Source organism: Leuciscus leuciscus, assembly GCF_965113295.1.
Source record: "Leuciscus leuciscus genome assembly, chromosome: 2".
Lineage (NCBI taxonomy): Eukaryota > Metazoa > Chordata > Actinopteri > Cypriniformes > Leuciscidae > Leuciscus > Leuciscus leuciscus.
Genome location: NC_138726.1, coordinates 33,170,946 through 33,198,206, shown reverse-complemented (window position 1 = coordinate 33,198,206; position 27,261 = coordinate 33,170,946). Strand labels below are relative to the sequence as shown.

The window sequence follows — 27,261 nt, the reverse complement described above, 5'->3', positions numbered from 1 at the left end:
TACTCTGTTAAATATAGCCACATGGGCTCGGGTATTCTTTAGAAAACCGTTGTCACTTAACACAGTCTGCTGCTGCATCATGAAATGCCACTTGAATCTCTTTTACGCAAGGAGAAAGCTATACATCAATTCTATGCAGATATGCCTCAGAGTTCTCTGGGCTTAAGCTCATCTCAGATGGTGCTGCGGTCAGATGAGTCCACGTTTCAGGTTGTTTTGGGGAAAAATGGACATTGAGGTATCAAAAGGGACCATCCAGACTTTCATCAGCAACAGGTGCCCAAACAAACATCTGTCATGGTATGGGGGTGCATCGTGTAAATGGAATTGGTGACTTGCATATGTACTACTGACGTAGAAGCATATCTTGGGATTGTACAGAGACATTTAATGGCATCAAGATGACATCTTTCCTGGGAAGCAAGACAATGCCAAGCCTCATTCAGCATGTGCTACACCGTAGAGTCGATGTGCTTGACTGACCTGCCTCTAGTCCAGATCTGTCTCTTATTGAAAATGTATGGCACATCATGAAGAGGAGAACCAGACAACGATTACCATAGACTGTTGAGCAAGTGGTGCCCAATCTTGCCTGATACAAAAAAATCCACGTTCAAAACTACAACAATTAGTACCCTCAATTCCTAAACTATTAAAAAGTGTAATTAAAAGGAAAGGTGATGTGACACAGTGGTAAACATGCCTCTGTCCCAACCTTTTTTTTAAATATGTTGCAGCCATCAAAATCTAAATGTTTTTATTTACAAAAGACAATTAAGGGTGCAGTAAGCGATTTTTGAAGTGGATCAGACTGAGCACCAAAACACCCTTGTAGCCAATCAGCAGTAAGGGGTGTATACACTCATGATGGGGGAGGAGAGAGAACTCAGTGCGCAAGACAGACATTAGTAGAACGACTATTGAAAGAAAGATGGCAGAGAAAAAATTAAAGAGGAAAAGGCCAGGGAAATATAGCTTTAAAAAGAAGGGTTACGATCAGGCAAGAGGTAGCACCTGTGTTAATATTGGAGAAGCTTTCCAGCGCTCAAGAGACCTTAAGGAGTGGGAACGCCTGAAAACTGATGCAGAGGTTGCTTTATTTCTTCTCGATACGCGAGTAACATTGGTTTTGCTGTGTATCACAGAACTAGAACATGTTGTCTTTGGCTTGAATGTGCTCGTATGCCATCTTCGCCTGTTTGATTCGATTATTATTACTATAAGCCTAGAACTTCTAAACCTCTTCCACCGCCCATTTCAAGCATTGACTCCCAAAGTGTGCCCAAGTGTGTTTTTTGACTCCCCTTTTAGTGATCGCTATAACCTCTTAATCTTGTCACATTTGTAATATATTAGTTACTTGGACTATTGTGGTATGTAGGGAGCTGTTCATGAAAACTGTGTTTGTAGGGGTAGGGGCATGTTTGTTTTGGTGATTACAAATATCAACAGTGTTTACCAGAAGTCACTTACTACACCTTTAAGTTGTTCAGTAAAAACAATGGAAATATTTTCTTTATACTTTTGTCAGTTAAAGAAAATGAACAAATCACAGATTCTTGATTTTATTGCATTTTACAAAATGTCCCAACTTTTCTAGATTTGGGGTTGTACGTTTGAGAACCCTTAGAAAATATCAGAATTTCTAGTGATTATTTATAAAATGTGGTCTGATCTTCAAATTCACAATTAAAGACAAGCATAATCTGACTAAACTAATAACACACAAACAGTTGTACTTTAAAATGTTTTAATTGAAGACACTGAGTGATCATTAACAGGGCAGGCTGGGGAAAGAAAGTGAAACTCTGTGTTAAGACTTCTTCAAAGGCTAATTGGATTCAATTAAGGAGATGAGATTGGAAGTGTGAGTTGCACACAATAAAGGCACACTGGTTACTGTCAAATCTGTTCTTCAAGACGGATTGGTTAGTGTGGACCATGCCTCAATCCCAATTTCTTAAACACATCACAGAGATGCACAAAGATGGAAAAGTCTATACAAAAGCATTGCTAAAGACCTATGTGTTCAGGTTTTATTTTGACATTGGTGGGGACATAACAACAGTTCCCGCTGAATTGGAACAGTGATGATTCTAAAAGAAAACATGCACAGGTCCCATATTTCTATAGTAGTGAACAACTTTCACGCTCATCTAATAAACAGCATGCTCTTATTTCAGTGTTGCTTTTAATTTTGTGGATATTCCAGCTAACAATTTGCATTCATATTGTACATTCAGTTTAACAACATTAAGGTTAAAGAGGGTAAACTTTATCATTAAACTAAACTGTGCACATATGTTTTAAACACATACCTTATGTTCTTACTCCGTCCATGCAATAAATGCACATCCTTGGAAAAGCACAGTTTTCTACTATACATGTCTCTCAGGTCATGTCAAATGCGGATAGAATTACATCAACAGTGATTACATTTAAATATATTTTAATTGTTTGATCTATATTGGTAGGGACATGTCCCCAGCGTCCCTACTAAATGTCCCTACTATGCCCTTGCCGTCTTCAAATGTAGAAAATTCTGTATTGATGCTACTTTCCCTAGGAGTGGGCATCCTGCAAAGATCACTTTCAGAACACAACAAGAGGTGTGAATGAACCCAAGGATAACAACAAAAGACCCCTGAAAACTCTACAAACTGCAGAAGTCTTTGTTCATGTCTCCGCTATTTCAAAAGCACTGAACAATAATGGTGTTCATGAAAGGACAACACTAGGGGGGAAAAATAAATAACATTTTGTTGAGGCATGTCTCATGTTTGCCTAAAACCACCAGGTTGTTCCATAATGCTTTTGGCAAATGTTCTGTGAACAGTGGAGACAAAAGTTGACCAGTTGAGACAAAAATGCACAATGTTTTGTTTGAAGTAAAAAGGGAACTGCACACCAACTCTAAAACCTCATCTCAAATGTGAAGCATGGTGGATGGAGCATGGTTTAATGCTGCTTTGCTGCCTCAGTGTCAGGACACTTTGAATTAATTAATGGAACAATGAATTCTAAAGTCCATCAAGACATTTTACAGGAGAATGTTGGGACAGAAGCTAATGACTTCAAACTTTAAAGAGGATGGTTGATGCAACAAGACAATGATCCAAATCACACAAATAATACCAACCAAAGAATGGCTGGAAAAAAATGTGACATACCCGAAAGAGGGCTGTGCTATCAAGACAAGACAATCTAGAATTTCTTAACTGAAACAGGTTTGTGGGGAGCTGCTAATGGAGGATCTAAGAGTTACAAAATGTTTCACTTACTTTTTGCTCAATATATTTAATAAAAATGTGAACAATTACAGTTATTTGTGTTATTAGTTTAGTCAGATTGTGTTTATCTATAATTATATATAATATATCTATAATCTATAAAATAAGATTTAAAGATCAGACCACATTTTTATGAGTAATCAATGCAGAAATCCAGGTATTTTCAAAGAGATCACAAACTTGCCACTGTGTATACATAATCTTATATCAACTTTTTTTTTACCTCTATGACTTCAGCCATGGGTGTGATGGTGTTGGTCTTGCGAGAGCCAATGCGGAACTTGGCAGCCTTGTAGATCTTCCAGTAGACAAAGAGCACCACACAGAGGGGCAGGTAAAAGGCTCCAAAGGTGGAGAAGACTGTATATGAGGGCTCCTGGCTTACTTGACAAGCCAGGCTGACTTCTGAGTAGGTCTCACCCCAACCAAAAAGCGGAGAAAGCGAGATAACAGAGGAGAGTAGCCATGTGAGGCCAATCATCACATTGGAGATTCGTTTGCGTGTTTTTAATGTGTACTCCAGGTGGCGTGTTATGGACCAGTAACGATCTAGGGCAATGGCCGTCACATTCCAGATACTGGCTGTGCAACAGAGTACATCGCATGAGATCCAGACCTGACACAGGGCCCGACCCAGAATCCACCGCCGTCCATAAAGCTCCCTAACCAGACTTAGGGGCATAACCAGTCCTGCAACCATCACATCCGAGATGGCCATGGAGGCAACCAGATTGTGGGGAACACGATGGAAGGTGCGCACCCTCAGGATGGTCACCAAAACCAGAAGGTTCCATACAAAGGTGGCCACCACAAGCATGGCCAGCAAAGTGAGCGTGAGAACACTGAACACAGAAAATGGACGGTACAGATTACCCAATTCAGATCCTCCAGAGATATTAGCCAAGAGTACTGTAACATTGGGTTGAGTCATGGCAGCATGTGACTGTATGCAAATAGATATCTGGCTCTAATTAGAAGGCAAGGTGAAAATAAATGAAGTCACTTATGAGAGTGAATGGTTTTTTAGGTCAGGCATGGTTTTCTTTTTGGATGTTTTCAAGTTAATTCATTTGAAAACATTTATAAGAGTTTGTTTTCTGAGTGGGTGTTTTGTATGCCGGTCACTGAAAAGGTAGGAGTTTTAAAGTGCTGCCATACTGATTATAGATGACATTATGATTGCACATATTGATAATCGTGAGTTTATAGCCTTCAGCAATTTAAAGGTTCACAGGACACACATCTGAAGATGGGAGAAGCCATCCTCCATCCTTAATCCTAAAAGACAAGAAAGAAAAAAAGGCATAAATGAATTTTATAGTTCATCCCACAAAATAGTCTTATTCAGCTACCACCTGAAATAGAAAACAGCTCTAGGCTATGGAATGGGTTTCTTTTATATATACAGTATATATATATCTCATGTGTTTGTGCCAGGACATTGCAAACACATCCTGGCTGAGGATGTGCACACTGTGAAGGGTTTTATTCTGGCCTCGAACAGTACAAACTATAAGCTTTGCCTCACTTCCCAATCCCATGAATGTCCCATCTATAAGTGCAAAATCAAGCGTAGCGTTAGTTCTGGCAGGTCACTTCAGTCAAGCTTGCATCAGCAGACTCTCACCTATCACAGCATCCCTATATATAAGGTCCATTCGGTATTATTGTAGAAAGTGTTCCCCTTTGGCACATGGACTCTCCCAGTCACCCCTGTCATTAAGCGAGAAATGGACTATTCCAAACTTTCCACCGGAGTTCACGAAGTGATGGAGAAGAGAGTAGACGGATGATAAAGGGAAAATGAGATCGACTGAATATTGTATATAGTTTGTAGAGTGAAATATAGTGTATTAGCCCAAATCGGAGGAGTTTTTACCGATTTTGCGTGTGCGTGCATCACACTATAAGTAATCATATAATTATTGAACATTCTCAACGAACGCCAATCCGCCTGTATCCATGTTTACAGTTAATGTTGTTTACTTAAAGGGTTAGTTCACCCAAAAATGAAAATTCTGTCAGTAATTACTCACCCTCATGTTGTTCCAACCCCGTATGACCTTCGTTCATCTTCGCAACACAAATTAAGATATTTTTTATTAAATCTGAGAACTATCTCACTCCTCCATAGGCTTCTAAGGGACTGAAACTTGCTGGCCCAGAAAAGTTATTAAAGAGATCGTTAATATAGTCCAAGTGACTCCAGTGGCTTAATCTTAAGTTTATAAAGCGACGAGAATACTTTTTGTACGCAAAAAACAACAAAAATAACGACTTTATTCCACTATTCATTTCCTTCTCTCTGGGCCTCGAGTTATTTCACGTAGTGTTTTAACGCAGCGCGTCTGTGTTGTACGTCACCACGTAGGCTCACTATTGGCCGACGCGGGTCATGTGTGTGATGCGTGTGGCGTACAACACAGACTCCAAGCAGCACAGCAGTAATGACTTTATGAACTTCTTCACTTATAAAACTGATAATATCAGGGAGAAAATGATAACTATGCAACCGTCTACACTGTAAAAATAAAAGGTGCCTGGAGGAACCTTTTGGGGTTCTTCACTTTGCCACACCGGCGGAACCGTCTGTAGATCCTCTAGGCACCCTTTAAAAAGGGGCGGTTCTCTGAGGAACCACACAGGTTTCCTGAGGAACTCTTATATAAGGCACTGTGTGGAACCACTGTGGGTGCCTCCAGGAACCAAATTTCAATTTTATTTTATTTGTATTAAATTAATTTCATGTTGTTACTATGGTTACCACCATTAACTTCTATTATAATAAACAAACTGAACCAAATACAAAATAAGAATTGTTTATTACATATTTTAGATCCATTTTAATACATACACTTCCATGCACTTGAAAAAAAAGCTAGTAATAGATTAATATCAATGAATACACACACAAAAAAAATAGTATAATACATAAGTAACATGAATAATCAACCAAGTGTATACAATAGGCTACACAAAAAAAGACATCTCAACAAAATGCATGGAAAACACATGTTCCATGTAATAAATCAATGTAAAAAATTACAATTTTGACTAATTAAAAATGTCCATCTTCACTTAATTTTAAAACATGTGTTTCAGTCCGCTTGTTAAGTCTGACGTCACTGTTTCCATGTCCAAAAGCTCTATCAGATGCCAAAAACAAACAAAAAACAGTGCTAATATACACTCATTGTGCTGTAATATTCCTGAAAATTATGATCCTAACCTTTAACTCTATTCCGAAATCTCAGATGGTTAGTTATTCAGCTATTTTGAATCATAAAATGTTGAAGTCTGGGATGCCGTGAGACTGGAGACTGTAATGTACACTATGCCTTTTGAAAAGCTTAAATGTGTGACTTGAATCAACAGTTCCCATAAATGGTTGTTGAGTATTCTCAATATCTAGAAACAAGATAGAGAAAGTAGAAGTAGAGGCTTCGACCCGGAAACAGTATTCCTTATGTCACAACAAGCAGAAAACATTTTCCATTTTAACAGAGTTAAGGTGCAGTAAAATGATCTGTTGTTCTGTGAATGTTCACTGGTGAATTCAGTCATTTCAATAAGAATCCACACGATCAGCAATTTTGTCTTTTTGCCTGTGTAATTTCACGAAATTCACAAATGTGATGCACCTTTACTCGCTGCAACATAAAATGCAATCAATAATAAAATCTTCACAAGGGACACGTGAGGTACTTAACGAGTTAGAAAAGTGAAAAGGAGCATCAGCTTCATTTTCTGTTTGCTTTTCCTCTTTTCTGGTGGATGGTCCAGGCACTTCAGTGATTTTCAGGTCTACAGGAGGATTTTTTTTCTTGATCAAACTTGTATTTCAGCTTACCGAGATCCCTGCAAAGTACAACATTTACTGTTAGTAAGGTTATTAAATAATTTCCTCAGCCTTGTGACGTTCCAAACCTGTTTGACTTTCTGTCTGTGGAACCCGAAAGCAGATCTCAGGCATAATGCAACCCGTCACCATTCAATATCACTGCATGAAACACAAGCATACATTTTTTTTGTAATTCATTCAAACTATTCTTATGTACACTTGTCTAGTTCAATTCAATGCAACAATTTATGTAAAAAATGGTTAAGCTCCAAAAATGTCCCAGAAAAGATCCTAAAAATAGTCAATGAGTTCACAACTCATGTGTTATGGGTTGTGTTGTAAGTCTTCTGAAGTCATATAATAGCTTTTTCCTTTTTTTTTGTCGAAAAAGACTAAACTTTAAGTTATAATTCAGGGTTCAAATGTCTTATATTCAAATGCATATGATTAAGGTATAGCCTATAAAAAAATGCATAGCATTATTAGCTCCAAACCTGTGATATTATTTTTCTGAGTAACATGAATGAGATTTGAGAGCATGAGGGAAGATTTTCAGAGAATAACTTATTAAAAAAGTACACAGTCAAACAATACAATTTCACACAGAGAAAGTTCATAGTAATAAAGTACTTGCATGTGGTGTATAGGTAACTTACTGTAATTCAATGTTGCCTCTGAAATGTTCAGATTATTTTAGAAATGTACTGGTTGTTCTGGGGAAACAAAAGAACAAAGCTGATTATTCACAACATAATATTTATTGACCAGTAAATGGCTTTAAAATGGTATTTGAGAGAATGAGGGCACCTGTAGTAAGTAAAGTTAGGCTAAACAAAAACAGACCAAACTACGTTATATTAACCTGCTTTTGTTATTCATAACAAACGCCAATGAGGACAGGAGGAATCAGCTAAATTAGTTAGGCTATATCAGCAATTTGAAGACACAGTTTTACAGAATATGTTGAATTGAATGACTAAATCAATCTAAGACAATAAGTCAATAATTTCCATTTGTTCATTAACTTACGTTAGATCAACGTAGTTAGCATCGCGGCTAAAACCTTCATCCCAGATACTGTGCAATAAACGAGTGGTAAACACTGTAAAAAAGTAGTAATGTATAATCAATTTAGTTTATATATATGTGTGTTTGAATATATAGTGAGTAGACTCTGTATTTATATTTATTTGGCGAGTTTACAAACCTTGTAACGGAGAGCCGAACAAACGGCGGAAGCTTTGATGAGAGGACGGAGCCGTTACCCGATGACGTCGTTCAGCTGAGCTTTGTTGCGCGCGAGCAGCGCGACCATCACTGAAGTGACGACAGCAGAGGAATAGCAGCAGTTTCGTGACAGAATAAAACTTTTCTCCTCTTAGTTCTTCTTCTTCAAATAATAATTTATGAAGAAGTAGGTAAAAATTATTATTTTATTACTATTATTTATTCAATAATAATTAATGAATTCTTCTTATTAATATTATTATAATTTAGTGTTGTTGTTTAAGGTTTAAATTAATCAACAAAATAGGCCTATAGATACTAAATAAATGTAAGCTACCCAGGTGAAAAAGACGTAGGCTACTGTTAAATGTATTAAAAATGCATTAAAGTATATTTGTATTGTAGGCCTACTAAAAACACACTCAAGTACATTTTTAATAGTATGTCTTTTTTCACCTGGGCATGTATACTGAATCAAACTTAAGTAGCCTATAATAATAATAATAGGATAATAATATTCTCATTCTGGCCTCACAGAACCATTGGGTTCCTCCAGATGCTGGCTTTAACATAAGAGATCTTCCAGGAACCACTTAAATGTTAAAAGATCTTCCAATAACCCTTTTATCGCATTTAAGTTCCTCTATTTCCCCCCAAAGCACTTCGAGGTCTCATGGTAATGAAAAGGTGACTCCAGAACCTCTGAAATAAATACAAAGTGCTTAAAGGATCCCATAAGTTCCAGCAAGAACCTCAAAGAATGTCAGTGCTCCTCCAGTAACCCTACTATAGGAGAAAGAGCTTTGAGGCACTTAAATTACATTTTGAAGTTCCTTGAGAATCCAACAGGATATTTGAGGCTCCTTTAGTTTTTACAGTGTACTACAGTATTGCATCAGGGAGTGCATTGTAGTCTCCCTAAGGAAAACATTTATTCATTCATTACTATACGAGAGGAAGAATTTTCTAAACTCGTTAAATCATCTAAATCGACAACATGTATGTTAGACCCTATACCAACTAAGCTACTGAAAGAGATGCTTCCAGATGTCATAGATCCTCTTCTTAATATTATAAATTCATCTTTGTCTCTAGGATACGTACCAAAAACCTTTAAGCTGGCTATGATTAAACTGCTTGTTAAAAAAACGCAACTTGATCCTACAGAATTAGTCAATTACAGGCCGATCTCGAATCTACCCTTTCTGTCAAAGATACTAAAAAAGGCAGTATCTTCACAACTATGTTCCTTTTTAGAAAGAAATTATATCTGCAAGGATTTTCAGTCAGGATTTAGATCGTACCATAGTACCGAGACAGCTCTCATCAGAGTCACAAATTATTTGCTCTTATCATCCGATCGTGGTTGTATCTCTCTATTGGTGTTATTCGATCTTAGTGCTGCATTTGACACTATTGACCACAACATTCTTTTAAATAGACTTGAAAATTATGTTGGCATTAGTGGAATTGCATTAGCATGGTTTAAATCATACTTATCTGACCGTTATCAGTTTGTAGCAGTAAATGAAGAGATGTCTTATCGATCACAAGTTCAGTATGGCGGTACGGTACAAGGCTCAGTACTAGGACCACTGCTGTTCACTCTGTACATGCTACAATTAGGAGATATCATTAGGAAGCATGGAATTAGCTTTCACTGTTATGCCGATGATACTCAGCTCTATATTTGTTCACAACCTAACGAAAACTACCAATTCACAAAATTAACGGAATGCATAGCTGATATAAAAAATTGGATGACTAGTAATTTCCTACTACTAAATTCTGAAAAACAGAGATTCTAATTATTGGACAAAAAACTTCCTCACGTAATAACCTAGAATACTGTCTAACACTTGATGGCTGCTCTGTTAAGTCTTCGTCATCGGTTAGGAAGCTGGGTGTGCTCTTTGATACCAATCTTTCATTTGAAAGTCACGCGTCTAGTATCTGTAAAATCGCATTTTTCCATCTTAAAAATATATCTAAATTACTCCATATGCTCTCATTGACAAATGCGGAACAATTAGTTCATGCGTTCATGACCTCAAGGCTAGATTATTGTAATGCTCTACTGGGTGGTTGCCCTGCACGCTTAATAAACAAACTACAGCTGGTCCAAAACGCAGCAGCTCGAGTTCTTACCAGAACCAGGAAGTATGACCATATTATCCCTGTTCTGTCAACACTGCATTGGCTCCCTATTAAACATCGTATACATTTTAAAATATTGCTGATTACTTACAAAGCAATAAATGGTTTAGCTCTGCAGTACTTGAGCGAGCTCTTAACGCATTATAGTCCTTCACGTCTATTGCGAGCTCAAAATTCCGGCCAGTTGATAATACCTAGAATATCAAAATCAACTTCTGGCGGTAGATCCTTCTCCTATTTAGCACCACAACTTTGGAACAGTCTTCCTACCATTGTCCGGGAAGCAGACACACTCTGTCAGTTCAAAGCTAGACTAAAAACACATCTCTTTGACCTAGCATACACATAACACATTATAGGCTTCTATAATTCAATGTTAGGCTGCATAGATCAGGTCAGCCAGGACCGGGAACACTTCCCATAAATCCTGATGTACATCATGGTACATCACTCGTTACATCATGAGAAGGATGGCGTCTACGCTAATATTAGTCTCTCTGTTTATCCGAGGTTTACCGCAGTCCGCCGGATCCAGGCTATATCCAGATCTGATGAAGGACCTGCGCCTGGACACAATGACAACGCAGTCCTGAAGTGTCAACCAGTCCCTCCCCTCTTTACTGAAGTCAGCCGGATCCCGGACGTATCCAGATCAGATGGTGGACCTGCACCTGTACCCATCCATGACGCATCCCTGAAGAGCCAGCCTCATCAGCCCTGTGAAGGCCTCATCGACACGACAGCCATCAGCACTGATCCTCATCAAACTCGTCTCCATACCGGCGTGATGACTCTTACTTCCAACCAGATGGAACTGGATAAATATTCTGAATGTTCTGATCCAATCTGACTTCTGACCTGTAATGCTGCCTGAATCATAATCATACACTGTTCGCTCGTTGGCCAGAGGAGAACTGGCCCCCGACTTAGCCTGGGTTCTTCCAAGGCAGGGCTTGAATTTCGGTGCGGGAATACGGGGATTGCGCATAATTTAAACCATTCCTGCACAAATATATTTGCTTCATCTCAGAGCAAATGATTAAAAAATAAATTCACAGATGCGAAAAAAAAGATGTCAAACTGTCTTTTATTTTCTAATTTAATTCCTCACTCAGCACTGGACCGGCATTCTCTGTCTTCCGCTGAGCCCTGGCTGTAGACAGATCATATGTTTCATGCTGTCAATGCAGTGGTCTGCGTTTCGCTGATCTTATTCACACTATCGAGTGTAGGTGCGGCATTCTAACATTTTGAGTCATAATGAGCTGTTTGTGAAGAAATTATCCGCTTCCAAATTATGTCAGTTTAATCACGAAATTGAAACATTAAAAACCATTTTGCTCTATATGGTGTGCGAGTGATAGAGCGTGGCAGCAACGAACTAACTGATCAGCTTACAGCGTAACAACATTGAATGCTCGGCCGAACAGCTGATCATAGCTGTATAGGGCGCCTTATTTTTCATCTCCATAAATATATCTAGTAGTAAAGCTAATCCAAGGGCTAGAAATCAATTAATCTTTTGCTGATACTTCCTTGTCATCATGGAGAGCGCAGTTCATGGTTGCATAGCAACGACAGACGCCACGGGAGAGCAAGCGCTTGTGGAAAGAAGGAGACAGTGGTGCGCCCGTGCTTTCCACTTGTTTTTACACATCTAGAGCGACGTTGTTGATTGTTTGAGCATGTGACTGCGCGTTTCTCCTTGTATTCTATTGTTATGCGCAGCATGTTTCCCGCGCGCACAAACACGGCCACAGACAATGAATTGTTCGGTTAGCGTAGTTTAAATATGGACCGCTGGCTGAAGCTAAAGACAAGTTCGGATGATGCAGATCACGATCCAAAGAAAAAAGTGTCCGACAACGAAAGGCCGACAAGCAGCCAAACCGAAGATCCACAAAAAAATCTCACAGAGGTGAAGCAGTCAAAGGATAAATTTCAAACGAACTGGCTAAAAATTTACCCTTGGCTAGAAATAAACGATGGGATAATGAGCTGCTCAGTTTGTAAGATGTACAGCAGTCCACAATTTACCAGTCAATGCTACAAAACATCTACATTAATTAGACATGCCAATGGAACTGGCCATACAGCAGCTTTAAAAAGAAAGAAAGAAGCAGAAACATCCAAAAATGCTATGGCTAATGCTATCCAAACTGCACAGCTGCAGGGAGAAAAGGAGTTGAAGGGGTTACTTAAAACTGCTTACTTCCTTGCAGAAAATGAACTGGCAAATTCAAAATTTCATAATTTATGAAGGAGATGGATTGTCCTTCTTTCAAACATCTAAAGACAGACTCAAGCTATGGAAGCTATCTTAATGGCAAAGCATTGTCAGCACCAGGCTATTGCAAGTACACTGGTTGATGACATTGATAAGGCTGTCCTAAAAAGTCCAGTGTGTTCCTTAATTCTGGATGAGTCCACAGACATAAGCAACAGCAAACGGCTGATTACCTACAGTATGTTCGGTACATAGAAAACAACAAAATTCAAACAAAATTGCTCAGAAACTCTGAAATTGTGGATGGAAAAGCAGACACAATTGTGGATGATGTGAAACAACTGTTAATAGAGAAGAATTTAGATGGAAGAAAACTTGTAGCAGTTTGTACAGATGGTGCTGCTGTTATGACAGGATGCCGTAAAGGAGTTGTTCAAAAACTCAGAGAGGAATACAATTCTGAATTGGTAGGAGTGCACTGTATAGCTCACCGTCTCGCTCTCTCTGCAAGTGATGCAGCCAGATCCGTTGAACAGGTGAAAAAGTTTCAGCAAGATTTAAGAGCAATTTTTGTGTTTTTCAGCAACTCTGCTGTCAGAAGCAACAAACTTCATTAATTGCAAAGACAACTAGATGAGCAACAACTGAAATTTACCCAGCCCCACACAGTGAGATGGCTGTCAATTCACAGTGCAGTATCGGTGGTATGTAGATCCCTGAAAGGCCTAAGAGATGCACTGAGACAATTAATAGCTCATCCTGGTCCAGCAGAACAAGAATTATTCAGCTGTCTTGAGGGAAACAAATTTAAAGGAGACAAACTTTTTTAATTCCATACTCAAAAGCCAGCCTTTGATAACATGAAGAGCAGGTATGTTGGATCCTTGATTGATGAAATCGACAGAAGATGCCCTGCTGACACAATCAGTCTTCTTTCATGGTTTACCATTTTGGAGCCAAAAAAGGCCACCGCTGCCAAACAGTCTTCAGAGAATTTCAGTCTCTATGGTGTAGAGAAATTAAACAATCTGCTGAAATACTTCTCATCCAATGTGAAAATGCAGGAAGCTCATCAGGAGTTCATAAACCTGAAGCAAGTCATGGTCTCCTGTGATTCATATACTTCATTGTCCTTTCAGCAGTTTGCAGAGACTGTGTTAAGTGAACATAGTCATGTTTTCACTGAAATGGAGAAACTCATTCAGACAGCCATGGTCATACCAGTTGTGAGTGTGTCGTGTGAACGTGGATTCAGCACACAAAACAGGATCAAAACTAAATTCAAAAATTCACAGAATAATACAAGTCTCACAAATCTAATGATAATTTCAGAGCTTGGACCTTCCCTTGAGCAGTTTGACTTCAACAGAGCCATCATCAAATGGAAAGAGATGAAGAGGAGGAGACAGATGAGAAACTTAGAATAAGTCACATGAAAAAAGTAACAAGAAATGGAAAAAAGTGACTGAAATTTAACTGAAACGCATGAAAGACTCTGAAACTGAGAGACATAAATACATATAGTTTAAACTGAGTTCTTAATATCAATTTGAATGAGAGCATGGCGTATTTTGTATGACGTTTTAAAAAAAAAGCAAAGAATTGAACTGAACTGAAACACATGAACGACACTGAAATAGAGAGACATTAATATATAGCCTAGGCCTAGTTTAAACAGAGGTCTTAATGTCAATTTGAAGAAGAGCATGGTGTATTTTGTATACATTTTTTTTGGTTTGTTTTGTTATTAAGTGTTTTGAGAACTTGAAATGCACAATTCATGCATACAAATCTGTAGATATTAATAAATGAAGATGATTAAATTAGACCGATTGTTAAGTAGGTTTCTGGACTGTATTGACTGGTTCTGACTTAATTGGGATCATCACGGGGCATCTGTAATGCACAAAAGTCCAATCACTGTTTTTAATCGTAGGTTCAAGACATCAACACACTTAGGCCCAATCCCAATTCTATTTTATACCCCTTCGCCTACCGCTAACCCTTACCCCTTGCCCCTTGAAACAGAGTGGCAAGGCGTAGGGGTGAAAATATTCCCCTAAGAAATGGGACACCACTACTACACCGTTACATGTCATTATACATCGTCGCTAGCGCCTACGTCACAGGAGATGCGCCAATGTTTATCACAAACTTCCAAGATGCTGTCGTCAGCTGTAGTCTTGCGTGAGTTACAGCTATTTTTTGTATTTTTCTTCTGAAGTTTGCAGAAAAAAACGGAGATGACGATATCTTCAACGCCTAAAAGCTGCGTTCACACCAAACGCGAATAGAGCGTCTGGCGCGAGTGATTTCAATGCGTTTACGCGCGTCTGGAGGTCTTGCGGCACGAATGAAGCGTTTAGTGCGGCGCGGTGGACGCGAATTCGCCTCATTTGCGCGTCCACTTCGCTTCAAACTTTTGCTTTTTACACGCGTCATATTGTTAACGAACTTTAACGATTTTTTTGCAACCGTTTCTTTGAAGAACATGACCGTAAATATTAGAGATGCACTGATTACAATTTTCTAGGCCGATTCCGATTTCCGATTTTTCATTGAGTTTGACCTGCCGATACCGATTTTAGCCGGTTCCGATTAAATTTTTTCTAACCACTTTACAACACACACAAATATTTATTTTTTCCTTTAATAGAACATTTTGCATAGAACATAGAACATTTTTGAACAGATAATAATCACTATAAAAAAGAACTATAAATTACTCCTGGTGTGGGAAATTCACACACATCTAAAGTGTAAATCCAATATCTTAATATCACCAAAAAACGTGATATATTCAGCAAACTAAACTTCTGTGTGAATACAGGGAAAACAGCTAATGGCAATAAAATTATATATAAATAACAAATAAGAATAAAATAAATATAGCCTTGCAGTATAAAGGTATTTCTCAAAACACACACAGGCCTATTGCAATCATTTGTACATCAATGGCAAGTTTTTCTTCACAAACAGAAGCATTTCTGCTTTGTCACCAGATAGTCTGTTTCTTCTCTCATCTGCCACATGTCCAGCCAGGCTAAACAAGCGCTCACTGTCAACGCTTGTACATGGAGCAGAGAGATAAGCTCGGGCAAGTGGAGCAAGTGCAGGGAATTTATCTTTGTTGATCCTCCAGTAGGTCAATGCATTTTCACTTCTGCCAATGGGCGCCTCTGACAGGTAGCTCTGTACCTGCACAGACAAGGGGCTGGCCAGTTGTTGCTCCACCTCAGTATTTTCTTTAAGGATTTCGTCGTGAACTGAAAACAGTAAGCTACGTGGCTTTTTGGCTGCAGATGCTTCCTCTGGGTCAGGTCCACGAGCCATGGATGCTTCAGCAGCAGGTTCCTCTGGTGGACTGCTGGTCTCCCTCTGCAGTGCAGTCTGAAGCTCCTGTTTCACTTGATCTTTCACTTCATTGGAGAAGTAGCGATTCTTGTACCTTTGGCACAAACCAAATTCATTCAAATTCATATATTTATTCATTCATTAATAAAATAGGCTAAATAAATACATAAATAAATGTATTAATAAATAACCAACCAACCTTGGGTCAAGAACTGTTGCCAACATGTAAAGAGGCTCCTTCTCGACGTCACTAATCCTTCTCTGAACTGCCTCCAACAAGGTGGCTTTTGTAGTGCCCACTCCGAAGTCTGTATCAGCTCTTTTCTCCAAAAGCCGTTTCAGCACGGTGATTGCTGGAATGACGTCTGCAGCTGTTGCTGTCGATGAGCTTATTTCTTTGGTAAGTTCTTTGAAAGGAGCGAGGAGAGTGAGCACGTTCTCAATTAACCCCCACTGGTGCATAGTGAGAGTGGCCGGTAAGTCATGCTCCGTAGCGAATGCCCCTAGCGCACATCTCTGCTCAATCAGCGATTCTAGCATATAGAAAGTACTGTTCCATCTTGTGATGCCATCTTGCTGCAGGCATTTCCTTGGTTGGCCGAGTTGTTCCTGGATATCATGAAATTGCGAGTAGGCCTGTGGTGAGTGTTTAAAATGTCCAACAATTTTCCTCCCAGTTTTCACCATGTCAATGATGCTTCGTTGGGACAGCAGCCCCTCGTTCACTGCCAACTGTAATGTGTGTGCCATGCAGGGCAAACTAGCCAAGTTGATGTCATTCAGTGCTTTGACCATGTTCCTTGCATTGTCTCGCAACACCACATGCACCCTACTCCTGTCGATTCCCCAATGTTGTAACATTTTCTCGAATGTAAAGGCCAGATTGGCAGCAGTGTGGGACCCGACCATTTCTTGACATTGTAACATGACTTGGTGCAGTTGGAAGTCATCATCCACCCACTGTGCAGTTAGGCTTAGCATAGACATCAGGCTCACATTTGACGTCCAAATGTCAGTTGTAAAACTAATCGCTGCATTGGGATTGGCATGTAAGATGCTGCGAGTGTGTTTTGACACGTTGTCAAACATTTCTTTCAGTGAAACATCTGAGAAATACCGTCGACTTGGTATGACAAATTTTGGGCTCAGATAGTTTATGAGATTTCTGAAACCCAGATTTTCAACCTCAGAAAACGGCTGGTCATCCAGCGCAATGAATTCCATTATCTTTCTGGTTATGCCTTTGCTCTTTTCGTTGCTTAAAAAAGCTAACAGAGGTTGCTGACTTGTGGATGGCTCAGTGCTAGTTTGAGCTTGGTGTTTACCTTTAGCCCCTGACTGTTGGCCTTTGCTAGCTTCAAACTTCGCACATTCAGCTGGGTGATGTTGTCTCAAGTGTCTGATTAGATTCGTTGTGCCAAAGGTTTTTGGTGTCGTCCCTCCACGCCCTACTTTTTCCTTGCAGGTGTTGCATATTGCAAACTTGTTATCTTCTTCATACACGCTGAAGAATTTCCAAACAGCTGACATGTTGCAGGTTAACTGCCGTTTCACACTACAAATGTGAGCGGCGCGTGAACACCACGTGAGCGTAACTACATCGTCACTGCAGCTGCAGACGCGCGGGAGTGTTCACACTGGAAGCGTCTGTACACGCGGGTTTGATTTGGGCATGTACCTGTCTGTGTAGGCTATTACATAAACTAAAAGAAAGCTTATACTGTATATTCAGGCTAGTTTACTTGTTTTATTTTATAACCGAAAATGGCCGATCACGTGAAAATCGGCCAATTCCGGTCACCAGCCGATCAATCGGTGCATCTCTAGTAAATATGAACACAAGATTGAATGTGACAAAGAAAATGATTATTGGCAGTCATGTTGCCTCTGTAGCCGGTGTATGCAGGTACATTTCTCATACCCCTTAGTTTGAAGTGTAGTCCCGAAAAATCTTCGTTTCAAGGGCTATCTGGCCCTTCCCCTTACCCCTACCCCTCCAACCAAAAGAGAATTGAGACAGCCCTACCCCTTCACGTGCACACGCAAAACGGAGGGGTAGGGCCAAGGGGTGAATTGGGATTGGCCCTTAGTGCGGTGCATGAACAGATGCATGTGATATTAAGGGTGTGTGAGTGTGGTTTCTATAATAAAAACAGTAATAAATGATACACATTTTACTCAAAAAGAATAAATGCGTGAGGATACATGGCTATAAATGTAAACAATTGACTATTTATATACACGTGACTATCGTCTTATAACCATATCTCAATCGAGTGTAATCTTCACAATCCACATAAATATGGCTTAATAACATCTGTAAAGTGTAAACACTAAAGTAAACATATGGAAAATATGAGTCGTTATCATTATTTCACTTATACAGCGCGCATCGGAACACACGTGCAAAGATAATGCACACAGTCATACCGCTAACATTAGCTTCACGGAAATCCGAAAACACTCAACATCAGAACGTTTCAACACATAATACAACAAATAGCAATATACACAAGATTAAAGACGGTATATGTGGAAATTAAACTTACTTTCAAAGTTACGCACACTCATCTATGGCTTGAATACACGCGAGCCCTCCACAGCTTTCAAGCGAAACATAACCAGTTGCGTCAAACTCTGGGGGCGGGACTAAGTTACGACTGTCAATAATTCACAACCCAACAATAAGAATTAACTTAGTGAGCCTTTTCAACACCGATGCATCAAAAGTTATTCTCCCCCTCATAATCTTTAGATCCCCCCCATGTGACCCATGTAAGGGGGGAATTCCCCCCCAGTTTAAAAAACGAAATTCAGGCTCTGTCCCAAGGTTTTTTTCTCCATTCTGTCACCTGATGGAGTTTTGGTTCCTTGCCACTGTTGCCTTGGCTTTTGGCTTGCTTAATTGGGGACATTTAATATTCAACAATAGTACTGATCTGCCTTACTTAAGGTGGACGATGATGCAATTTTCTTCTAAAAACAAACTTTGTTGTATTATTTTCATGTTATCACTGTGAAGCTGCTTTGATACAATCTGTAATGTAAAAAAAGCGCTATATAAATAAAGGTGACTTGACCTGACTTATTCCTTATAATCACCAATGCAGGTCGCGCGCATGCGCTCATAGTTGTTTACATCTCGGTTTGACCACACATGCAGCAGTAGCCATGCTCGCATGCACAGATCGTGCACAGCTCGTGTACAGCGTTAGCACACATATTTATATGCGTATTTTGTATTCACAGAACCACACATCTATGCACCTTTAATAAAACAACGATTTGGAATATAACCTGAGTGAGACATCATTGTTCTGACTGGACAAACTGTAGCCTTCAGCCAACCTCATTCAAACATGGTTACTGTTAGTGTTACTACAGTACATTAAATCCATATACAATGAATGTTGCTGATCTATGGACTTAAATATAACTAGTTCATTCATGGCACAATGTTTCTCCTGGTTTCCACATCAGCGCAGTTTGATCCGTTAATAACGGAGAAATTTGAATGTTTCTCACTCGATCTCACGCTGATGTTATTACTTCAGTGGCGAATTCAAATGCTTTCTTTACTGGATCTCTTAGCGCTGTGTAGTAACAACAGTGTCGCTTGATCAAGATCGGCTCGCGCTGCACTGACATTGATGGTCCAAACTGATAAACGGTCCGTGGAGCACATAATAATAACGCAGTTTCATTCCGCTTGCCATTTGATGTCGGGCGACGTTATGGTGGTCGCGCATGCATTTGAATGAAAATATTGAGCGCTATATCGAACATTTTTTATATCGTTACCGACAATGGTGTACCGTCGATAAATACCGATACCGTTTTATCGCCCAGCCCTATCTACATGCACCCAAAGAAGCTGTCCAACCACAATTAAGGGGAATAGAGAATCGGCTGAACAAGAATCCTGATCAAGCGGCAGCCTACCAAGAGGAGATAGTCAGGTTACAGCAAGCTGGCTACATCACAAAACTCACTCCTGAGCAGGTGGACTGTTCCAAAGAGAGCTGGTACATTCCACATCACCTGGTGGAGCATAATGGGAAGAAAAGGGTTGTCTTCAACTGTTTGTTTGCTTACCAAGGCCACAACCTGAACGAGTACTTGCTCCCTGGTCCACCACTCAGTCCTTCTCTTCTGTCAGTTCTTCTGCAATTCAGAGAACATTCCATTGCCATTGGTAGTGACATTCGTGGGATGTTCCACCAGGTATGCCTTTTGCCTGAGGACAAACCACTACTGAGATTCATTTGGAGAAATTTTCAGAGAGACAAGGCACCAGACGTGTATGAATGGCAAGTACTTCCATTCAGAACAACGTGCAGTCCTTGCTGCGTAACATACGCGTTACATAAGCACGTCCTGGATCACAGTGAGTCTGAAGACACACAGTTCTCAGTAGAGAACTCCTTTTATGTTGACAACTGCCTTCAGAGCTTCACCTCAAGTGAGACAGCGAAAGGTCTTGTAGATAGACTCCGCAGCACCTTAAGTTCCGGAGGCTTTGACCTAAGAAAGTAGTCATCAGCCACCTGCCATCGGACACTCAATCTCAAAGCAGCATCCAGTGGCTCAGCGAAGGTCATCAAGATGCACAAGAGTCAACTCTTGGGTTACACTGGCATTGCTCATCAGACACTCTCTCCTTTAAGCAGCGGCGGACAGACCACCCACTTCCATCTATGTGGAGCATATACCATATCCTCGCTAGCCAGTATGACCCCATAGGTTATATTGTGCCATTCACAACACGGGCCATGGTGATCGTACAGAAGTTATGGGACAAGAAAAGAGAGTGGGACGATCCCTGTCTGCCTGAGAACCTGTTGAATTTGTGGAAAGCATGGGAGAGTGAGCTGGATGGTTTACATCATGTAAAGCGCTTTGAGGTCTCAGAAAAAAGCGCTATATAAATGTAACGAATTATTATTATTATTATTATTACAGCACGCTGTTTTGCCGAGGTCTTACTGCAGTAAAGAACTGGATCAGCCAAACAGCATGAGGCAGATCCACATTTTCTGCGACGCTTCAGAGCGAGCCTACGGTTCTGTGGCCTACTTACGAACTGAAAACCTGGAAGGTAGAGTGGAAGTAGTCTTTGTAACCGGTAGATCTCAAGTATCCTAGAAAAAGCAGCAAACCATTCCACGGTTGGAGTTATGTGCAGCTCTCACAGGTGCACAACTCGCAAAAGTTCTGAAGACAGAGCTAACTTCGCCCATCCACAGTGTTACTCTGTGGTCTGACTACACAACTGTCCTTACCTGGCTGCTGTCACCCTCATGTCATTTTAAAGTGTTCATAGGCATCAGACTGGCAGAAATCCAAGAACTCACAGAGTCTGATAAATGAAAGCTTTAGCGTTAAGTTCTGCCAGGAAGACTCAATCAGCGCGTCATGTATTACCTCACTTCTAACCAATCATGTGCTAACACTCGCAGTATAAAAGATTGGTACTTACATTTGTCTGAGTTCGCAGATGCTGACACTGCCAATTACCTCCATCCTCCCCAACCACCACCAAGATGGTACCTTCCCCTTCATCCTCCCCACCACCACCAGGATGGTCCCTTCCTTTACCTCCAGGGGGTCGGCTGCGCCCCTGCCTTCGTCTTCAGGCAGGATATGCAGCTTCCGCTACCCTCGCATTGCGCGCTAAGGCCAGGAAAGCAGATGGAATAAGGGTCCAAAATTCCTCAGACAGACAACTGACCACTGGCCAGAGATGCCACCATTTACGACCATTGATCAGGACAGTGAACTGAGAAAGCCCATCTTCATTGGTGTATCAATCTCCACACCACCTACTCCCGATCCACAGAAATACCATACACTTCCAGAGCTACTGAAGCTATTATAATAATAATACTATTATTATACAAAGCAAAGGAAAAATAAAAATAATGCTGGTTTCTTCTGTCTTTTCAGATATCTAATTATGATAATATAATCATTTAAATTAAATATCTATTTAAATAATAATAACATGTTATTGTATTGTTGTATAAGATCTGAAGTAACTAGTAACTAGCTACTTGAGTATATTTTTCATGGGATACTTTTTTACTCTTTTTATTAAGATTATTACTTTTTCTTTGAGTAATTATTTCTATAAGTACTTGTACTTTTACTTGAGTACAGTGTTTGGATACTCTACACACCTCTGGGTAATTTGTTCTTGTGTGCTTTCGGATTCGGTTCAGTTATTTGTAGCAATTGAAATTACACAGGAGACTTCAATTGACTACCTGTCTTCATATTGACCTTCCTGCAATAATGTCAGCTGCTAAAGATCCATCCTCCAGGAAGAAGCATCTTTATCCCAGAAGCACAGAAAAGTAGCTGTACTAGAGGCTGTCAAAGAGGCAGCAATTATTATAGAGCTAAAAGGTTTTGATTTTCATTAAGTGTGTCAAAATTGAACCTCTGTTGGCCTTCAAAACCCGATTAAGGGTACAAAGGCCAGCATGCTTGTCAAGAGAGCTCATATGTAAAATCATCAAAACATCAAATACCTGTCAGCAGCACAACAGTGCAGGGAATATTACAAGCTGTCATATCAGTAATAACAACAATGAGAGGCCTGAGTTTTCTGCACTGATTGCTGTGTGTCTCTTTTCAGACAAAATAATACATGTGTGATTTTTGTGTTAGCTTAATTCATTTCAAACAAAGCATAAAAATAGAAAATAAATGGGATTGGTGACAGAAGGGCACTAAGGTGTCAACAGACATTGTGTCTTGATTAGCACACCTCTGATTGCCCATAGTGCATCTCATTACCCAGCATGCTCATCATCAGTAAGTCTGGAGTCTGTCCTGTCAGGAGGAACAGAGAGGAAACACACAATGTCCACACTCGACAGGCTCATTACCACACACAAGCACAGAGGAACACTGATTACAGATTCCTGCTCATTTTCTCTCCGTGCTGCTGAGCTCTGTTTACTCTGTTGGTATGACAAAGTCACTCCAAAGAAAAAAATGATATTTATGGAAAAGATCTAAGATGTGCATCAACAACTCTGTCTTAGTGACTGGCCAAAAATAGTCTACCCTTATTTTTGATAATATTCCTGCTTTTTACCCATCATTTCCTCTACTTTCATCTTCCTTCTCTCTCAACATCTCTTCATGTCATCTTTAAATATGTCCCTACTATCATTCGTCTCCATCTCTTTTATTAGATTGTGCCCAGAGCCATGAAATTGGACACACATGCACCTAAACACATAATCAGTGGCAAGAAAAGCCCTCAACATATTGTCGTGGCAGTGTTTAACTAATCATCCCTGACAGTTATACATCAGCAAATCAACCAGGGCACTGGACACATCCTTAGAGATAAAGAGACTTGTCATTTAATGCCATTCCCTCAAGAGTTTGTTTCTAGCTTCTTTTTTTAACTATACTATTCCGAGGATAAAAAGCATTCTGTTGTGTTTGAGTTTGTTCTGACATAAATAGACAGTAAGAGATTAAAGGAATAGTTCACTCAAATGAAAATTCTGTCATGATTAACTCACCATCATGTTGTTCTGAACCTGTATGACTTCATGTCTGTAGAACACAAAGGATGATGACAAAATGTTAAAGGACAAGTTTGGTATTTTACACTTAAAGCCCTGTTTTCAGATAGTTTCTGATGAAATAGAACGGTTAAGATTGAAATTTGGACACATGCTGCTGGCCCGAGAATTTTCGGTTTCTGTGGTAGCACCCCCCCCCCCCCCCCACCTTCTCCACAATGGCTGCATAGGTGCACTGGAACAATCCTTCCTAAAACGCATTAAACTTTCGTTTACAAAGACATGAAACTCTCAGAGTGGTCAGGGGTGTTCACTGATATGTTCACACAAAAATCGCTGCAAAAGATGCTTTCCAACAGGTGTTTTACCATTCGTTGTAAAACTGTGGACCTATTTTTCAAAACGCCTCACACCCGTACATTCTTCCGTTGAGAGCTTGAATAATAGACACTATAGCGGATAGCAGAGTAATACTGTACCTCACAGCACATCCAATACAAGTCAATGGAGTTGGACAAAAACTACGATAAAACCTGTTGGAAAGCATCTTTTGCAGCGATTTTTGTGTGAACATATCAGTGAACACCCCTGACCACTCGGTGAGTTTCACGTCTTTGTAAACGAAAGTTTAATGCGTTTAAGGAAGGATTGTTCCAGTGCACCTATGCAACCATTGTGGAGGTGGGGGGGGGGGTGCTAACACAGAAACCGAAAATTCTCGGGCCAGCAGCATGTGTCCAAATTTCAATCTTAACCGTTCTATTTCATCAGAAACGATCTGAAAACAGGGCTTTAAGTGTAACATACCGAACTTGTCCTTTAATATTAGAGTGAACCATTCCTTTAAATAACAGAAAAAGATGCAAGGAAGAGAAAAGAGAATGTGTACAAATATACTGTTTTACACATATGTGACCCTGGATCACAAAACCAGTCTTAAGTCGCACAGGTATATTTGTGGCAATAGCCAACTAAACATTGTATGGGTCAAAATTATCAATTTTTCTTTTATGCCAAAAATCATTAGGATATTAAGTAAAGATCATGTTCCATGAAGATATTTTGTAAATTTCCCACCTTAAATATATAAAAAATATATTTTTGTGAGTGGATGCAGCACAATCGCCAATAGAAATGGACAACTTTAAAGGCAATTTTTTTAATATTTTGATTTTTCTGCACCCTCAGATTCCAGATTTTCAAATAGTTGTATCTTGGCCAAATATTGTCCTATCTTAACAAACCAAACATCAATGGAAAGATTATGTATTCAGCTTTCAGATGATGTTTGTGGTCCAGGGTCACATATGCTGTGCTCTAGGGACTCTTAAATGGATTGCTCACTACTCTAGATCAATATTTAACAATGTTCTCAGGATGATAAACTCAAGCAATTAACCTGCATAAACTTTATTCTTAAATGTTTTGAATCTTTTTTTGTTAACATCTAGCTTCTCGACCTGATGAGAAAGACAAGGAGCCGGTTCTCAGAGTGGCTGCAGGTAAATGGTTAAGAGTCGACCAGCTTCATTTCCAATTAATATAACGCAGGAACTGAATTGTTACCAAGATCACAATCCTGCGCTGACAATATTGTGCTCTCGAGCACAGCACATGACCACAGGCTGCTGCAGGGGGTTGTCTCTGCAATTAGCGTAGTGTATGCTACTTTGCAAAAGTCATATTAAATAATATATCTGACTTTACCTAAACTAGTACATTTAGGTGTTACCACATGAATCACATTTTGACTAAATTTTTACAATGCAATTTATCTTGTGAATGTTTACTTCATGTTACATTGGATATTATAACTCACTCATTTACAATAAAAGTGCACTGAATGGTCAATTTCCTTCATTAAAGCCTGACCAGCAACTGTCAAAAAATCTTAATTTTGGAATATTGCAGTAGCTTATTTATTATAAATGATTTATCCATTCACAACTTTCCCTCATAATCTTTAATCAAAATATTGCCACAACATCTTCTCATCTTTGATGACGTGTTTACTGGCGCGAAGGCAGGACATCCTGTCACTCAAATGAGATCATAGCAATAACAAGCCAATCAATTCCCAATGGATAAAAAGCCCCTTCCTAGATTTTTTTCTTTTTCTTTTTTTGATAAGCTGTTTCACTTGGATATACATCACATGTATATGTATCACACCCATGATTAAGAGATCAAAGGAAATCGTGGAATTTGGGAAGCTGTACAAATACAAAGTGCTGCAATGCCCTACACCTAACAGACACGATACAATAAAATCAAGTGAAAAAAACACCTAGTGATTTTTTTACTATAAAATTATGCAAATGATCACGCATGATTGGTCTGTGCTGTAGTTAAACCAGTAGTAGCTACTTAATGACGGCAATTTGGACAGCCATTGAACTATATTAAACTATTATTATATTCTGTGTAGTAGGCCTATGTGCTTTTTTGGGGGGGGTCAAAAAAAGCAACCGTGATAATAGTGCACTGCACAATTAACACAGTGATTAAATTAAATACCCAATTACATTTGTTCTAATAAAAGAAAGAATCTTTCAAACGCATCTCACCTCTCATTAATTTCTGTAGCCTATTTTAATTATTTTTTATTAATAATTTAATAGTAATTTTGTTATTTAATTATATTTATACTGTGCACGAACGCAAAGCATGTAGATATGACCCCGCATGAGTGCAAACTCTCTGATTTGAGCACTTGTCACCAAATGAGGGTCTCGCGGGGTGATGAAACATCAGTCGCTGATTTCTATGAAAATGCTCGCGACTCGTAGCCTACCAGTCCAGCAACATCGCCTGAAGCTCCAGTTCGGTACAAAGTGCTGAAAGCATCTCACTTCAACAACCTACCTGTCAAGTTCAAATCAACAAATTTCAGAGTCAAGCGAGAGCGATCGTGAACCAACGTTAAATAACGTGGTCACTTCACGACACGGGCTCCTGTTCCTGCATTCATTGGGGACATTACTTTTTCTCTGATATCTGCCTTTTAAACGTTACATTTAAATCCCAAAGGCTTTAAAGGTGCTGCATTAAAAACGCTGTGTCTACACTTCACTTCAAGGGCAGCCGATTTTTTTTTTCAGTGCTCTACATCGTCTAGGACAGGACAAACATAAATAAGATTTGTTGCGACGACCACCTCGTGCCACTTATTTTGAAATGGATATGAAAAGCATTTCAGTCTGCTTGTGTCTCGATTAAATGTCGCTAATTCAGCACACTTAACATAGCGTTATTTACACTTTGCACACAGCAAACGTCTGATAAAGCTCTCAATACTCACCCTTAATCACAATAGCAATACGAAGATGCCACTAAAGTGCAGGATTGATTCGCTTTTTACTGTCAAACGCAACTGTTCTGCCCACCTGAAACCGTCTTCATCTAAACACATTATACTTCAGCCAAGGCTTCTTCAACATTGCATGTGGGTTGAACCAATGTGTGGCGTAGGGGTGTTGCATCAATACGGAACGGTGAAGTATAGACTACTTGCGTTAAGAATCACATATTCAGTCGATTAAGGACTTTAAACGCTGTTGGCAATGACCGATTCCTGAAATTCGTGAAAATATAGATAAGTTGTTCAGTATCCTACTG

At 39.5% G+C, this 27,261-nt stretch overlaps 1 protein-coding gene and 1 long non-coding RNA gene across 3 annotated transcripts in view; one reads left to right on the top strand and one right to left on the bottom strand.

The window, feature by feature from the left end:
- LOC309493123 overlaps nt 1-10,885 on the top strand; it is a 69,307-nt gene extending 58,422 nt beyond the window's left edge. Inside the window, exon 3 of the long non-coding RNA XR_014203804.1 lies at nt 10,626-10,885. This is a non-coding gene — a long non-coding RNA (uncharacterized lncRNA). The remainder of the gene's footprint in view (nt 1-10,625) is intronic.
- Nucleotides 1-27,040, bottom strand: part of htr5ab (5-hydroxytryptamine (serotonin) receptor 5A-b) — a 34,082-nt gene extending 7,042 nt beyond the window's left edge. Inside the window, exons 1-2 of one of the 2 annotated variants that reach the window (XM_082162196.1) lie at nt 26,945-27,040; nt 3,514-4,568 (exon numbers count right to left, since the gene is read on the bottom strand). In XM_082162196.1, the coding sequence (XP_082018322.1) occupies nt 3,514-4,221 (708 nt within the window). In that variant the 5' untranslated portion in view covers nt 4,222-4,568; nt 26,945-27,040. Of the gene's footprint in view, nt 1-3,513; nt 4,569-23,640; nt 23,677-26,944 lie in introns of those variants that run through there. The other variant, XM_082162195.1, reaches the window with a different exon arrangement.
- Between the last annotated feature and the right edge of the window lie 221 nt (nt 27,041-27,261).